The sequence below is a fragment of the Neurospora tetrasperma genome, assembly GCF_000213175.1.
Source record: "Neurospora tetrasperma FGSC 2508 unplaced genomic scaffold NEUTE1scaffold_3, whole genome shotgun sequence".
NCBI classification, from domain to species: Eukaryota; Fungi; Ascomycota; class Sordariomycetes; order Sordariales; family Sordariaceae; genus Neurospora; species Neurospora tetrasperma.
In genome coordinates, this window is record NW_009799101.1 from 449,921 (window position 1) to 465,604 (window position 15,684).

General features: G+C 52.2%; 5 protein-coding genes across 5 annotated transcripts; 3 read left to right on the forward strand and 2 right to left on the reverse strand.

The window, feature by feature from the left end:
* Positions 1–1,087: 1,087 nt before the first annotated feature.
* Positions 1,088–2,207, forward strand: NEUTE1DRAFT_80814 (uncharacterized protein; the record flags this gene model as incomplete). The annotated part of the gene is made up of 1 exon (XM_009852161.1): positions 1,088–2,207. One exon carries the CDS (start codon positions 1,176–1,178, stop codon positions 2,205–2,207), a length of 1,032 nt encoding a protein of 343 aa, XP_009850463.1.
* Positions 2,208–2,563: 356 nt separating this feature from the next.
* Positions 2,564–4,606, forward strand: NEUTE1DRAFT_145973 (uncharacterized protein; the record flags this gene model as incomplete). Its single annotated transcript, XM_009852162.1, has 5 exons — positions 2,564–2,576; positions 2,633–2,677; positions 2,810–3,254; positions 3,317–3,774; positions 3,833–4,606. 5 exons carry the CDS (start codon positions 2,564–2,566, stop codon positions 4,306–4,308), a joined length of 1,437 nt encoding a protein of 478 aa, XP_009850464.1.
* Positions 4,607–6,016: 1,410 nt separating this feature from the next.
* Positions 6,017–8,275, forward strand: NEUTE1DRAFT_145974 (uncharacterized protein; the record flags this gene model as incomplete). The annotated part of the gene is made up of 2 exons (XM_009852163.1): positions 6,017–7,975; positions 8,072–8,275. The coding sequence occupies 2 exons, from the start codon at positions 6,017–6,019 to the stop codon at positions 8,273–8,275; spliced, it is 2,163 nt and encodes a 720-aa protein (XP_009850465.1).
* Positions 8,276–12,298: 4,023 nt separating this feature from the next.
* Positions 12,299–13,267, reverse strand: NEUTE1DRAFT_137168 (uncharacterized protein; the record flags this gene model as incomplete). The annotated part of the gene is made up of 2 exons (XM_009852164.1): positions 12,299–12,824; positions 12,876–13,267. 2 exons carry the CDS (start codon positions 13,265–13,267, stop codon positions 12,299–12,301), a joined length of 918 nt encoding a protein of 305 aa, XP_009850466.1.
* A 1,943-nt stretch (positions 13,268–15,210) lies between these two features.
* Positions 15,211–15,458, reverse strand: NEUTE1DRAFT_116772 (uncharacterized protein; the record flags this gene model as incomplete). The annotated part of the gene is made up of 1 exon (XM_009852165.1): positions 15,211–15,458. The coding sequence occupies one exon, from the start codon at positions 15,433–15,435 to the stop codon at positions 15,226–15,228; it is 210 nt and encodes a 69-aa protein (XP_009850467.1).
* Between the last annotated feature and the right edge of the window lie 226 nt (positions 15,459–15,684).

The following is a 15,684-nucleotide window of genomic DNA, read 5'->3' on the forward strand; positions in this document are numbered from 1 at the left end:
CCGGTGAGATACCTAGGTATTTGCGATGGACTTCGTTGGGAGTTGTGTTGTAGAAATTGAAGCTAGTCTGTTCGTTGTTGGCAGCGACGAGCGGAAGGGAGAGAAAGTGTCCTCCGCCTGAAGCGAAATGGGATAATGGCAAGAGATTGTGACGCTACAGAAGCCTCTGCTGGGTAGAGGTACCTACCTATCCTCTAATACCTCTCTCCGTCTCCTTCAGGCCTTCAGCACTGGAAGATAGGCTGTGAGATTAAAATGCCCAATAGAAAGCCAAAGTCTTTTCTTTGTCTAGTACAGCTTTCGCTTTCCTATACCAGACTAACCAACAAACCAGGGCTGAATTGTACATTAGTAATATCACGAGTGCGTCGGGCAGACAAGCAGGACTTCACAGACTGTCTCAATCGTTGAGAAGGGCGAGCGAGAAGATTTGGCTGGATTCAATTGGTAATTACCTCCGAGTTTGGATGCCGGGATGGGTACTTTTCATAATAGTTTGGGGAATGTTCTTAACGTTGAAAGATGAACATTTCTTGGTGACATCGACATATGCCATGAAAGAGACGCCACTTTCAAGTTGTGATCACGAAACTTGGGACACCAAGATGATGGGCAGTTGTGGATGTGATGATGACTGGGAAAGTTCACATGAATAACTTAAAGAAAGGCGGTGGCTTCTCAAGGCGAAAAGAAAGAGAAGAATTAGGCCTGGACAAATGGTGTCCTGCTGTCAGGCACACTAGCCACTGGAGACTGGAGACACGAAGATCGAAACAAGGGGAAGATATGGGAAAAGAATAGAAAAGGAAAGCGAGAGAAAAGGAAGAGGGATCAAGCATTGCGGGCAATGTCATCACGTAAGCTGGCCGATGTCCGGGACTGCCATTGAGGGTTAGTAAGTCAATGACTGTACTATTGAACTAAGGACGCGACCACTTAAGACGACGGAACCTCACCAAGGTAGCGATGGGAGCTACCCCACTTTTCAGCCGTGATTCATCGAACCATGACTCCTCCAACTTTCATCAAGATATAAAACCTCAACACCGCAACAAAACATCCAAAAATCAGTTATTGTAAAAGGCACCACATCCCTCGGGCCCTCAGCCTCACCTACTTATACTCACCAACTCATCCAGAACACAGTAGCCACTCGCGCTCCAACACGTTTATCCATGATGGCCTCCTCCTCCTCCTCCTCCTCCCAACCCATCACCCTCACCTACCTAACCGTCGACGTCTTCACCTCGACGCGCTACCTCGGCAACCCCCTAGCCGTAGTCCTCATCCCCGCCTCTCTTCGTCGCCATCTCACCCAAGACGTCAAACAGCTCATCGCCCGCGAATTCAACTTCTCCGAGACCGTCTTTCTGCATACACTAGACGACGAAGCGCGCGATGGCTTGACTTCTACCAGCCGGGAAATCGACATCTTCACCATCGAGGAGGAACTCCCTTTTGCCGGACATCCCACGGTGGGAACGGCGTACCTCGTGCTGAACCATTTCGGTTGGAAGCATGTTGATACGCTTGTTACTAAGGCGGGACCGATTACTATTAGACCGACGTCCGAAGGAAGGGTGAAAGCTACGATTCCGCATGCTGTGCGTGTTCATAGGCAGACGTTGGGCGGGGTATTGAATGGACAGAAAGAAGGGGAGGTGAAGGATATGATTAACGCTGCGCTATCGAATGATCCAGAGATTAGAGAGGCAGAGTTGAATGGGCCGGTGGTTAGTATCGTTCGGGGAATGACGTTTTTATTGGTCAAGTTGCCGAGCTTGGAACATTTGGCAAAGGTGTCGACGGCGAAGAGGCTGGATTTTAGCAAAGTGGAGGAGTTGTTGGATAAAGGGGAGTGGGAAGGCGGGTTTGTGTCCAGGTATTATTATGTGGCGACGGAGGAGAGAAAGGATGAGGAGAGTGGGAGGAAGGAGTACAAGTTTAGGACGAGGATGGTGGAGTTGGGATTTGAAGATCCGGCGACGGGCAGTGCGGCGTGTACGCTGGCGAGCTACTTGACGGTTAGTGGGAGGGAGATGGGAGGGGCGAGGTTTGAGTTGACGCAGGGCGTGGAGATGGGGAGGCAGAGTGAGATTGAGGTGGAGACGACGGCGGTGGAGGGGGAGAATGGGGAGGTGAAGGTGAAGGATTTGTATTTGGGAGGAACGGCAGTGGTGGTTACAAAGGGAAGTATTTATGTGTAGTGGATTTGATATAGAGTTGAATGTGATGCCGTCGGTGCTAAGCATGGTGTTGAAGTTGAGTATGACGAGCAAAAGATACATTGCCAAAGTACCTCCTCGACGCAATCCTTTACGAAACATGATTGGCCACTCACCGTGGTATGCGGCTCGGTGTGGCTCAAGCTTGGCGTTGGTTCTCTGCCTGCCGCCAAACCTCCAAGTACCTCTAGCGTCGTCCAGCTCCAGGCCGTCTGCTGGCTGGCTGGCTGGCTGGCCGTGGCGCGTTGCAACAAAAAAGTTGGAGGACGACATTGACATCGCGACTTGAAACCAAACAACACATTATACAGATTTCGCATTGCAGTCATATTGTCAAGATGCTTTGCGCCCGTATGTCCCAGCTCTAAGCTACCGTTGCGCAGCGCTGTGCTAACCGATTGACGCAGTATCCGGAGAGGTTCCCGAGGAGCCTGTTGTCTCGAGAAAGACCGGTACGCGCACTCTTCGTCATTGTTGTCACCATCACCGAGATCCCCACCATTCCCACCGCTTCTGTTCCCACCAAGCCACACCAGATGCTTCCACGACAGGCCAAAATGCGATGCCATACTGACACATCCCAGGCGCCGTCTTCGAGAAGCGATTGATCGAAAAGTACATCCAAGAGAACCACAAAGAACCCGGCACCGATGAAGAGCTAGACGTCGAAGACCTCCTCCCCGTCAAGACAAATCGGATCGTCCGCCCCCGCCCCCCGCAATTCACATCCCTCCCATCCATGCTCAAGGCCTTCCAAGACGAGTGGGACGCCCTGGTACTAGAGTCATACAACACGAGGCAACAACTGGCGAGGACAAGGGAGGAATTGGCCACGGCGCTCTACCAGAACGATGCCGCCGTTCGCGTGATTGCTCGCTTGACCAAGGAGCGCGATGAGGCCCGCGAGGCCCTTTCCAGACTTACAGTTACGGCTTCTGCTGGCGGTGCCGCGACTGGTGATGCTATGGCGGTGGACAGCGAGGGTCTGCCCGAGGCGTTGGCTGCACATGTTGATGATGTTCAGGCCGAGTACGTTTACCGCGCTCCGTCACCTTGAAAAAGTTAAATGCTGACGATTTACCGATCTACAGAAAGCAAAAGGGCCGCAAGAAGCGACCAGTCCCCGAAGGCTGGGCCACCACAGAAGACATTTCGGCTCTGCAACAAACCGCCTACACAGATCTCCCCGTCACACAAGCAACCTCGCTTGCCCTCAACGGTGGTTATGCGGCAGTCGGTGGATTGGACGGCAAGGTGGATCTCTACTCGGTCGAGGCCAAGGCACACGAACGCTCTTTGGAGGTTGGCGAGCCAGTGACCGCCACGGTATGGATCGGCAACAAGGTCGTCTCGGCCACTTCGAAGGGCAGTGTCAAGGCTGTTGAGGGCGGTGTCGAGACTGGTTCTGTTACGGAACACGCTGGTGCCGTGACGGGTCTGGCGGTGCACCCTGGCGAGCAGATTCTTGCTTCGGTGGGCGTGGACAAGGGCATCATCTTTTACGATTTGCAGTCGTTGCAGCGTGTGGCGCGTGTTTATACTGATGCTGGTATGTACCCTTTCACCACCCCTCCTCACATTCTCAAGTTACTAATATGGACAAACAGAACTCACATCCTGCGCCTTCCACCCCGACGGCCACCTCTTCGCCGCCGGCACGCAATCCGGCCAGATCGAGATCTTTGACACCAAGACCCTCCAGCGCATGGCCAACTTCACCCTTGGCGCCCCCGTCAAGACCCTTGTCTTTTCCGAAAATGGCTTCTGGTTCGCCGCCACGGGCGTCGGCCAGTCGTCCGTCACCATCTTCGATCTGCGAAAGGAAGGCGACGCCGCGCGGGCCAAGGAGCTCCAGACTGGCGACGTGTCCGGCCTAGCCTGGGATTACACGGGCCAGTACCTCGCCACTGCCGGATCGCAGGGCGTTACGGTGCAGCAGTATGTCAAGGCTAGCAAGTCGTGGACGGAGCCGTTGAGGACAAGCACGCCGGCTGTGGCGGTGCAGTGGGGAGACAAGGCGAGGCAGTTGGTGGCCGTCAGCAAAGAGGGCGTAGTTTCTGTGTTGGAGCCGAAGAGCGAGTAGGACCGCATTGGAAAACACGAAACGTCGGACTCGGAAACGCCCTAGGTGGGGTCGGCTTTGGAGGACCCAAGAAGATTAAAGTGATGGGCTGGAGGAGGAGCGAAAGAGGAGATAGGGGTTGATTGGTTGACGTCAACTCATGATGAGAGAGGGCTCAATGCCAGTCTGCCCAGTATGACGCAAAACATAAACAGCTTGTAAAGTAATTCATTGGTTTATCTGGACTCGAGCGTGAAAAAGATATTTGATGAATAGGCCTAGTTTAGAACTGTGCGACGGAAGCAAGTTGTTTCAAGAGCATATCTGTCTTGTATATGTCTTCACCTTCTGATCATGCCGAAGCAAAACTTGGAGATTCTGTGGTGATACTGCTATATAGCTTCACCTTTGTAGTTTGTAATCTCAACTTTAGCAGTGCCTGCGCTCAAACAGCTTGCATATCACAGTCCATCATCAGACCCTGGAAGAGCTCACGACGAGAACTGGGGATAGTGCGACGTGATAGGCTGACAGCTGTTTGTTCCTGAACGCCCGAATCGGGATGCAGGTAAGGTGGTGTACAATTGGACCCCTATGTCTGGCTGTTAAGGATACAGCGTTGTGACAGGGTCTTTTGCCTGCAGTACTGCTAAGGTACTAACAGAGCTACATCAGGCTTGGTCAGCGTCAAGTTACTATAGAAACTTAGGTATGAAAGACACCAATTGAGGTGTTGATGAATGATCTTGTGCCTCAGTTAAAAAACAAACGACTTCCTCCGTGCCGGTTACCTACCTACCGTAGACACTCGGTTATACTAGTTGGCAAAAAGCCTTCCCTCTTTGAGCGCCCGACAGTGCAAGCACAGGAAGCCGCATACCTCTACTTCTGTACACATGTCCGCTCAGTTAGTGAAGGCTCTACCGTAATGCCCAACACTATCTTGCCTAGACGGCATTCCGAAGCACAGGCTCTGACTCGAGTGATACAGATCTGCGCCCTGCCTGATATCCAGGTTTCCAGGCATTTGTTGAGGTTAGCTTTTTGCTAGCTAACCGAGTTTCTACGGTACTTCCCTCAACCATTCTTATAAGAAGTTTGGCAGGAAGCCTTGGTGGTAACTTTTTTTTTTTTTTTTTTTTTTTCTCCAGTGTCACAAAATATCAAAGCCTCAGTTCCTTCCTTTGTTGACCAAGTCTACACTATTCATCGATCACGGTGATGGTTGGCTCTCATCTTTCAATTTCTTTCCGCTCACCCAAAAAACAACAGCTTGAAACCACAACACGCTATTCGCTCATTTGCTGACCAAGCTGACCAAGCTGCGTTTGCCACCACCCACCCCTCGAGGCTGCAGACAGCTAGCTCTCCTTCAACCCTGACCTCGTTGTGCCTGATCACCGTCCAGCATCCCTAGGTAGGGACGAATTGGACATTTGGGTCTGGTTCCCAAATTCACTTCAACACGTGCACTTGTTGAATCAGCAGGGCGGTTCGGCTTCATCCCGGTCGTTCATCACCAGCGGCAAGGGGGACCACACTGGTGTTGGCCCGAAAGCTCGAGGTCAGTCTGTGCATTGCTGCTCTCCCCAATCTTCCAGTTAGGGAAATGCGCGGAGGCGACTGTCAGTGAATAAGCAATTTCACCCACCGAACACCGACACTGGCACCGCGACTTCGCAGTGGAATCAACCTCCTTCCTCCCCCTTCCATTTCCCCCCGGGTCATTATGGACGCGGCAGACGGCTGGTTTGATGACGAGGGCGGATTCTTGTACCAGGTTGAGCGATTGGTCGCTGAGGGCGAAGGGCAATTCGAGGACCACTACGAAGACCATTTGGACAACGGCAACGACAGCAGTGACATTGACCTTGACCTGAGTCTCGACGAGAGTGAAGACGATCACGAAGTTCCTGGATTGGACTGGGATCACAATTTGGACGACAACAACAACAACATTGACCTAGACCTTGACGACGAAGAAGGAGAAGAAGAGGAGGAAGAGAATCACTACAACGTTGGCGGCGGTTCGCTGTCGCCCCGCCATCGACAGAGTCCACATTCCCCACAGTCTCCGTCATCTAGCGAATCTAGCCTGGTCGACGCCGACCCTGGATTTGACATCGACCTCGACCTTCCTTACGATTTTGACCACGACTTCGGCCTTGACATTCCCGGCTTTCACGATTACTCCGACAACAGCGACAACAGCCTCGATCTTGACAGCAGCGGCTTCCTTTCGTCAGATACAGAACAAGACAGCGAACACGACAACGACAACACCTCTAGCGAAGAAAGCGACGATTCTGATTCCTCTCTCGACCGCCGTCTCCGCGAACAATTTGACATCTTCGAAGCCAGCGCACGTATTGAGGCACGTCTTGACGAACTAGAACAACGCCGCCAGCTATTTGTGCAAGGACTGGCTGAGGCGCGTCGACGGTTTGCATCGATTGCAGGAGAGGAAAACCGCCACGAACAACATCGTCACCACCCGTATCGCGTGCCGGCTCTGCTTGACCGTCGCCGTGCTCAACAACAGCGGCAAGGCGGGGGAGGTGTTTTAGGTTCGGGTGAAGGAGCAGCAGGTGCCCCGCGAGGAGGACAAAACCTTGCCGCCAACATATTGGACGAACTAGTCGAGATGGAAGTAGAATGGGCGGGCCAGGGCGGCAACGCTGGCCGGCGGGCAGGTAGGCGTACTCCCGCTGCTGCCGCCGCCAATAACAACCTCAACCCCGCGCAACCACAACAACAAGACCAACAAGCTCAAGTTGTCATCGACTTGACCTCAGATCTGGAAGATTCCGACGCCGAGCCCGCTGCCCTTCCTCGAGCTGGTGGAAATCGAGCTATAAACAACCGCCGTCATCATCATCATCACAACCCCGCAGCATCAGCAGCACGCCGCGCACGCCGCGCAATGTCCGCCAACAACGCCAACAACGGCGCTCCTGCCCAAGCTGGCAACGGATTTGCCGAGGTCATCGACCTTACGCTGGACGATGACGAACCCGCCCCAGCTGGTCCAGCTGCCAGCGGTCACCGCAACCACCGCTCTCCTCACCGCGAACCCGGCAACGTCGAACGTAGCCGTAGGCCCGTGAATCGCCGCCCGGCCGCCAACGAACTGATTGTCGACCTAGGCGAAGTTGACTCAGACGACGACGACGCCGTGGCTCGCGCCGCTCATCGCTCAGTAGCACGTAACGCCACCGCCGCCGCCCGTCCCCCAGCCGCCGCCGGTAGAGCCGCGCGCGCAGTACCAGGCGCTGGCATGTTTGGCAACTTCTACCACCTTTTCCGCCTGGGCGCTTTCGCCAACGTCCGACCGGATCTCGAAGTCCAACTTATTGGCTTGGACGCGAACAACAATCCGCTGGGAAGGAACTTGCCACATCTCGACTACGGTAACAATGGACGAAACGGAGTTGCGGCGGCTGCGGCTGCTGCTGCTGCTGCGGCTGCGGCAGAACAGCAGAGGAACGCCAATGCGCCGCCACCGCCTAGAGAAGGGTTCACGCGGGCTACGGGAGAGGATCTTACGGTGGTTTGTCCGAGTTGTGAGGAGGAATTGGCTTATGATCCTGACGAGGAAGATCAAAAAGCGGGGCCGACACCGAAGAAGGCGAGGACGAAGAAGGATCGAGAGGAACACTTCTTTTGGGCTGTCAAGGAGTGTGGTCACGTATGTTTTTTTTCTCTCTTTTCTCTATATGCCCCTTGCTCTTCCCCCGGCTCGTGTGGTGATGATGGTGATCTAACGATCGAATCAACGAAACAGGTCTACTGCAAGAAATGCTACGAAAACCGCAAGTGCACAAAGAACACGGGCTTCAAACACAAGGATCAGGGGTCCTCTGCGTCGGGCGCGGCTGGTTCTAGTTCCGGCGCTGTGGCGGCCAAGAACCTCAAGGTCCTTTGCGCCGTGGACGATTGCACGACTGATGTCAGCTACAAGACGGCGTGGGTTGGTTTGTTCTTGTGATCTTCAGTCTATCTGGGGCGCAATGGATGTTGTCGTCGGTGTACTATCGTCGCATCTGGTGTCAGCCGGCGGTGTAAACATCGACCAAGATGACGGACGGCGGACAATATGGACAGCGTCGTCCAGGCTCTTGCAGCTTTCCTCTCTACGACATGTTCACCCCGGTGGCCCTTCCATTTTACAAAGGGCGTTTCATTTCGGTTGACCACTTGTCCTTCCACGGACGGACTTTCCAACCTTACCTCTCCCACGACGGGTCCCTCTCTCGAATTTCTTGTTTTTCCGTTTGACGCCTCACAGCGCCTCTCACTCACTCACTCACTCACTCACTCACTCACCTCACGATCTCATGGTGGTCTGACGGTGGTTTGGTCTGGTCCGTCCCGGTCTCTTGAACGGATGGTTGTCGGCGGCGGTGGTCTGACTGCTTGCTTATACATCGATACCTTCCTCAGTAGCATAGCGGAACATTTGTTAGCATGGTCACGGCTAGGTGTTGTTAGTACGGTTTCGGTTCGGTTCGGTTCGGTTCGGTTTTGCTTTGTTAGATAGACTATGCGGCATTTTCCCTTCAGAGAGGGATTTTCTTTTTTGTTTTTTTTTGTTTGCTTTATGGTTTCAACTGCATGCATGGATGGACGAACGGATGGATGGATGGATGGATGGACGGATCGACGGGGAGGGAAAAAGGGTTTATTTAGGGTTGGTTGGCGTTGGTGGATTTTGTATCCTTATGGTACCTTTTAGGGAAGATGGAAGATGGAAGATGTACACTTTACAATCACCTACCCTCTTCATGAACGTACATATGGTTTCCACCTTGAGGTCTTGAGGTTAGGTCATGTTGGTGACGATGCCGTTGTCATTCCCTTGGGTTTGCTGGACCCAACTTAGGGCAGTGAGAGAGTTGAAGGAATAAGGGAAGATGGTCAGTGATGCAATGGTGGATTGAAAGAGGTTGTAGTTACGGACGCTTGCTTCCACTTCGCTGTGGCGGGAGAGTATCTTATTGACACACAACGAAGAGTTGAATGGTGTCGGTGTGCTCTTGTGAAAGTTACAACCCAATCAATATCCGTGCAAAGGTACCTTAGGAACTCAAAACTGAAGCCATGATGGATGGTCCGTCCATCACAGACAACATACCCTTTAGAGGTACCCAGTCTTGTTGAGTATCACAAGGCAGGTACGAAACAGTTCTTTGCCTCTCTTCCATGTGGACGGTTCGAGGCCCAACCCATCTTGTCATTGCTAATGTGTGAAAATGGCAGGCGCGACTTTGAGTTCATCATCATACTCTTTCACTTCAGTTCAGTTCAGATTTTAGCTCAGCTGGATTTTTCGCTTCTCAACTTCCTTCTTTCTTTCTTTCTTTCTTTCTTTCTTTTTTTTTCTCCCCGTCCGCCCTGATCAGTCCGGTGCCTCTAAACTCTTCCATTTCCTTCCACTTCACTGCCGCATCATCATCTGTCACCGGGTCGCTCTCAGCTTCCAACATTCTCTTCGCTCAGTGGCATCTTTCCCTAGTCCGGATCTTTGATTCACGTTTACCTTAGGTTGCTGTTCCCCCTTCATACTTTCAACCACCGGGCAGTTTGGGCCTTGGAGCTGAATCGGAATGCCATCCTTCTCCCGATCGGCTTCTGCGAGCAAACGACCTGGAAGGCTTGTTTGCGTCACTCATGCGGCCAGCAGATGCGGACATGATTATTGCATGGGTGTTGCTGCCACCACTTCCACCAGCGATAGTCGAACACCAGCGACATTGGAATACTAGAGTATTGGAGAGGTGAGATTTAACACTGCCTTGTTCGCTCCTTGGTTGGATACCCGTTGTGGGTGGCAGCCTTGAGGCCCATTCCACTCAACTTTTCACGTGTTTTCCGCTCTTCCAACTTGGTGCAATGCTGGCCTATCTATCCTGTTATCTCTACCAGTCCAGGTCCGCGATCTTTAACTATCAAAAGGGAACATCTCACTACGAATACTTGCCCTCCGGTCACTCGGCGGTTTGAATCCCCCTGGTCGTTTTCCAGTCCCTTTGCTTAAGCATATCAGTCTAACCAGTCACTACCTAGATTTCAAGTGGCTCAGCCATCATCCTTCCTCAATGGGTCGATCCAAGTCGCCAGCCATACCCTCCTTCTTTCACATGCCTCTTTCTTCCACCATCGCATTCTTTTTCCCTGTTTTGCTCTTTCGGCTTCTTCCGTTGAACATGTTCTTCGCCATCTACCGGTACATACTCCCACGAGCCACGCCACAATACCACGGCCGATGAACTTCGGACAGCATACGGGGTGCCGGTTGTCCGCGGGCTGGACTGTTGATCACGATCCGATGATCCGGACAGGTCCAAAATTTGAGAGTGTCCAAGAGCCGCCGTATTCTTCCAGTTTTTCCCTTCGTTAGCTCCATCGATATTAGCCGTGCTTCCGTGTGTAGGCCATGCTGATCATCTTTTGCGCGTTTCTCTCCTCAGCCTGTCCCTGTTGTTTTTCTTTCCGTCCCTGTCCTTGTTTGTTTTCCTCTCCTCAGCCTGTCCTTGCTTGTTTCCCTTTCCCTGCCTGTCCTTGCACCTTGCACAACGCTCGCAGACCCATGCGCCATCTCGTTTCCAAGAACCGTTGCGCGCTTGGGGCTCTGGTCAAGCCGGAGATTAGTATTCCGCCACGAGGGCATCCGTTTTTTGCTTGTTCAGCTTGCTCGGCTAGAGGCTCAGGACCGGGTGCCTGGATTGTGTTTGTATCCACATGGAAATGACGGAACTCGTGGAAGGTGGAACTCGCGCTAGCCGTGTGCAACTCGGGCCGATCCCCACGATAGTCAGCCCAAGCCGTTTTCGGGAGGCTGCTCCGAAATTTTCAGGGCTCTTTCTGGGGTCACTGAGAGGATCCAGCGGTCTCCACGCCGCCCGGCCCACGCAGCGGTAGGTGGGTGGTGGTCCCCCAGGAGGCTCCGCTATGGGGATTTGCATCTGATAAACGAGATACAGTACATGAAGTAACAAGAAACATACAGATACACTACTGTACAACTTTACAACTGCGACATTACGCCATGTCAATCGAGCGCATGTACCGACACGACATTTCGGAAGGGTGGTGGTGATTGCGACATCTCGATACTACACTACACTACACTACGAAATTCCACCGACCGGTCCGACCAGGCACTCGGAGCCGAACCGAGGCTGGGCTTGGCGATTCACTCACGTGAAGAGAAGGTCTCATAGCTGGTGCCTGCTAAGTACCTGAACGACATGGTTGCAGTTGTACCATGACTAAAGAGTCTCGCTGACAGAAAGCTGAAAGACGAGACTCCGAACAACGTTATCGGAAGAGGCTCTTGCCCCTGGCACGCACACTTGCTTGCTCGCTACATGCCGCTAGGGCGCTATTCTCCGAGGAGGATAGGCTTTGTGGAAATGGCGCTAACCCATCGGAGCTTCAGCTGAGATACCTATTCTGTATGGTGGTATCAGTGTAGCACTGAGTTGATGCTATCGCCGGGGTTCACTCTTAAGTCCAGCGCGCAGATCGCCGAAATCATCAAGCAGGCCAAGAAAGGTTAGAGGGTCTTGAGCTATTTGACGAGTTTGACCCTTGACAAGAGGCTCTCCTACTCCTGAGTGGGGTGTCAACCAGCATCTACAGTTCACAGCAGACAATTATGAGTTACTTTCGGAGAAGCTATGAGTTGTGGCATGGACTAATGCTTCTTAGACATATCCCTTGAGGCTCTCAACAACAATATCCCCGGCGGCTCGCACGTCTGCATTTTTCACACCACTGAGCTGTTGATGCGCGTTATTGATGGTTCTTCTATCTTTCTCCCCGTATTCTCACCCTGCCACATTCAGTCATCCTTTTTTCCATCCGTAGCCCGTGATGTTACGAACCACACCTTCTCATTCCACAGCAATGGCTGCCTTTCGGAAACGTCCCTCCCCAGCATCGCGTTATACCTCCTGCCTTTACCTTGCGACCAGGAATCCATCTCATATCTGATTCGTCATTCTTCTTATCGCGGTGGTCGCCAAGGCGATGACTGAGCAATCTCTCGTATCCCCGGCGCATCCGCAATGTCCAAGTAATTTGGTCTTGATCTACGAGGCGCGCTACTGAATCTGTAGTTGGCCTCGTTACTCAGGTCCTCCCGGTAGATGGGAATACTGATGTCCTCAACGCCCGAGATATCAGTGAGCAGTACACGTGCTGTATCCCTTGCCTGAGATGACCATCTCGGGTCCGACGATCTTGAAAGCGGTTGGTTGAGATTGTTACGCACTGGCTGGTAGCCTGACTCTGGGTCGAATTGAGATCTTATGGCAGCCACTCTGCTAGGCACAATCGGAGGATCTAAAGTTGAGTCTAACATGACATCAGTAAACGCCCTATTCCAACCGCCGTTACCGTATCGTTGTCCGTCCTCCATCCACAGGTCTATGGTTCTAAGACGACTCGACACATGGTTAGGGCGTCGAAGAACTGCTTGGAGCTCTCTGTCCAGCTTGTTCTTGCTCCAAACACGCTCGGATTGGGATTCGCTGGAGAATATCAGCAAAAATTGGAACCGGACTTCTTGCGGACAAACTCACCTGACCAAGATGGTTCTGAGATTCTTGACATACTCCCAAACCTCTGCCAAGGTCATCTTGACGTCCCACAACACATTCATGTTCCGTTCCTTTTTGTCTTCCGTACTTGGCTCCTGATTGCCAAAGTACCCAAGAGCATAGAGTGCTGCATCAAGCCGAGAGAGCTCAAACATGCCGTATGCCAGCACAACCAGCAAGTGGTGGACCTCCACCATCTCCCTTCTCTCCCGAGGTATTTCTTGGAGATCCCTCAGTGTCTCCTCGAGCTCTCTGAGCACTCTTGGGATATCTTCGACGAGGACGGAGAGGTTCGATGGTACCTCGAGTGCGAGGATTGGGACCAACCCAGTGCATGTTGTCATTAGACCAGTAAGTGCTTCCTGAAACTCCATTTCTGCTTTATTTCCGCTTCTTTTTTGTATCTGTGCACTTCCTTCGTTTTGCTTACGATGGTTGAATTGTTCAAGGTAGAGGGACTTTTCTTATTGCTTTATGGCGAACTGAGCGCGGTATTTGTGCAAGTGAGTTGGCCATTTTCGACTTAGAATTCATTGCACCTTTGGTGAATGGGTCGTGGCTTCTGAACTCTCCCCGTGTCATCCGAGTTGTTTTGATGCTCAGTGAAGGAGTGTTACGAACTAAACCTGCGCTTTTGATGGCGGTCTAAATATCTCAGCCTCAGTGATGTGCAAGTGCATACGCCGATAGGTTATCGGATCAAATGCCTGTGTCCTATTGTCTTGTCTCTAAGGTATCACAGCTCCTGGCCCGTACGCCTTGAGGTGTTTGCAGGGCACCGATCTTGTCGAACTACACCGTGAGCAACAAAGTCGAGAGGGAATGCATGTGCTTCATCCGACTCATTGCGATGGCTCTGAATGGAATGCACTCATTGCTAGCCACGGTATGTCTCAAGGGTGCGTAAGTTGGATGAATTGAGCAATGGGTTGCTCGTCTTGGAGTCTGTTTACACTTGTCTCTTTTCAGGTTTATGCTACTTTCGATTTCATTTAGTCATTCTGACCCCTTCATCATCTGAACTGCAAGAAGATCCGACGGCCTAGTGGTTCACGAGACAAATACAATGACAGCGATGCCTTCCCACGTTCTTATTGATACGCAGTAAGCAAAGCATTGAGGCCAGAACTGCTCCTTGATACATTGTCGTCGACAAATCCATCAGTCAGCACATAGTGTACGTCGGCCGACAGAACATGCAGTTTTCCGCGCGCCGAGAAACTCTGGTTTTGCAAAATGGCCTTTTCTATCTGTTAGCACCGACGGATGCATTCCGCCATCATAGATCACCACCACAGCAAGGGAGAAGATCAGAGAATGAGCAAGAAGTATAATAGTGGTCTGCTGTGGAGAATAACACGGGAATGTCGCCCCAGCTGCCAATCAGCCATCTATGCTTCAGTCACTTCTCTTGACTGGCGATGGCTTCCTTCCTGCGGTTCTGTGGGACGTGCAGCCAGTTGGATGGCTTGCCCTGCGGCCAATTGATCATGGTGCATATGCCCGTCGGCCCCCACACCCAGATTTATTTCTTTCCCTTTTTTTTTCCCTTCTCTTGATAAAGCCCTATCACACATCCTAGACCAGATCGTCGGTTTCCCCTTTGTCACCATTGTTGTTATCATTCCTAGGCCGCGGTCAATCGCATCTGAGGCAGCAACACAGGCAAACTTGCATCAATCCTTAGCACGAGGCAGACCCAGCCAGAGCAACTGGTGCACTTTGGTAGGCAAGCAACCATTCCCCAATCCGCCTTGTCCAGGAAATAGACAACCTAACATTGAGCCTAGATTCGGAACGTCTGTATGCCTCCCAATCGACAGACCACCAGAACACCCTAGATTCCTGTCGTTGGGCCTCCCGCGGGAGTTAGTTGGCAAGCCTACAACCAATCAACCAGAACTATCGAGTAAGGGTCAATCCTGCACTGCTAGTCTGCAGTTGGGCCCGCGAATTATTGGCCGTCTACGAGCGAACATCACCTACACCTTTGAGCTCAACCAGCGCGGGCTTCCGACGGGGGAACCTACCTCGCTACCATTGTTTGTTCTTCGGGTACAAACGATTACAGCGACATCATCCAGCGAGCCTGATAGACTGGACTCATAGTCCTGGTTGCCTTGATTATCCCGCTGGTAGGCCTCTCGTACCGAAGGTTGATAATGCAAGAAGAAAAGGGATTGGGGCATCCTGACAAACAAGCTACTTGCCCTATATAAACCATGGTCCCACCAGACATCTTGGTTGATGAACTTGTCATTAAACTCCCTGCTGTTGCTCATTAAGTAAACATCTCTCAAAGCAAAACCGACAACACATACACGTCGCGATGCTACACAGAGAAAGGTCCCAGCCTCCCTGCGGATGGCTCGTCAACGACAAACCCTGCCAACGAAGCTCGAGTTGCAACCTTGACCATAACCCTTACCGGATCAGACAATGGAAGCAATGGATGCAAATACCATCCAAGCCGTGCCGGAATGGAGAGATGTGTGAGTTCCTTACGTCGGGATGTTGCAGATATTATCATCCCCCGAGCCATGTCCGGCGCGATTCTCTGTACAATGAGAGGAGTGGCGGGCGGGATAATTTGATCCGGCAGAATTTGAAGTTTCTGATGAATATCAATGTGCAAAACATGGGCTTGGAAGAAGATGGACCGGTCAGGATCCAAGATGTGCATGCTATTTCGAGCTTCAACAAGATTGCAAGCAATCAGATAGCAGTACCAGGTATGTATCCCCTCGGATCGTTGTTGTATCCTGGGAGGGAAGGGGCAGTCTTGGCCCGG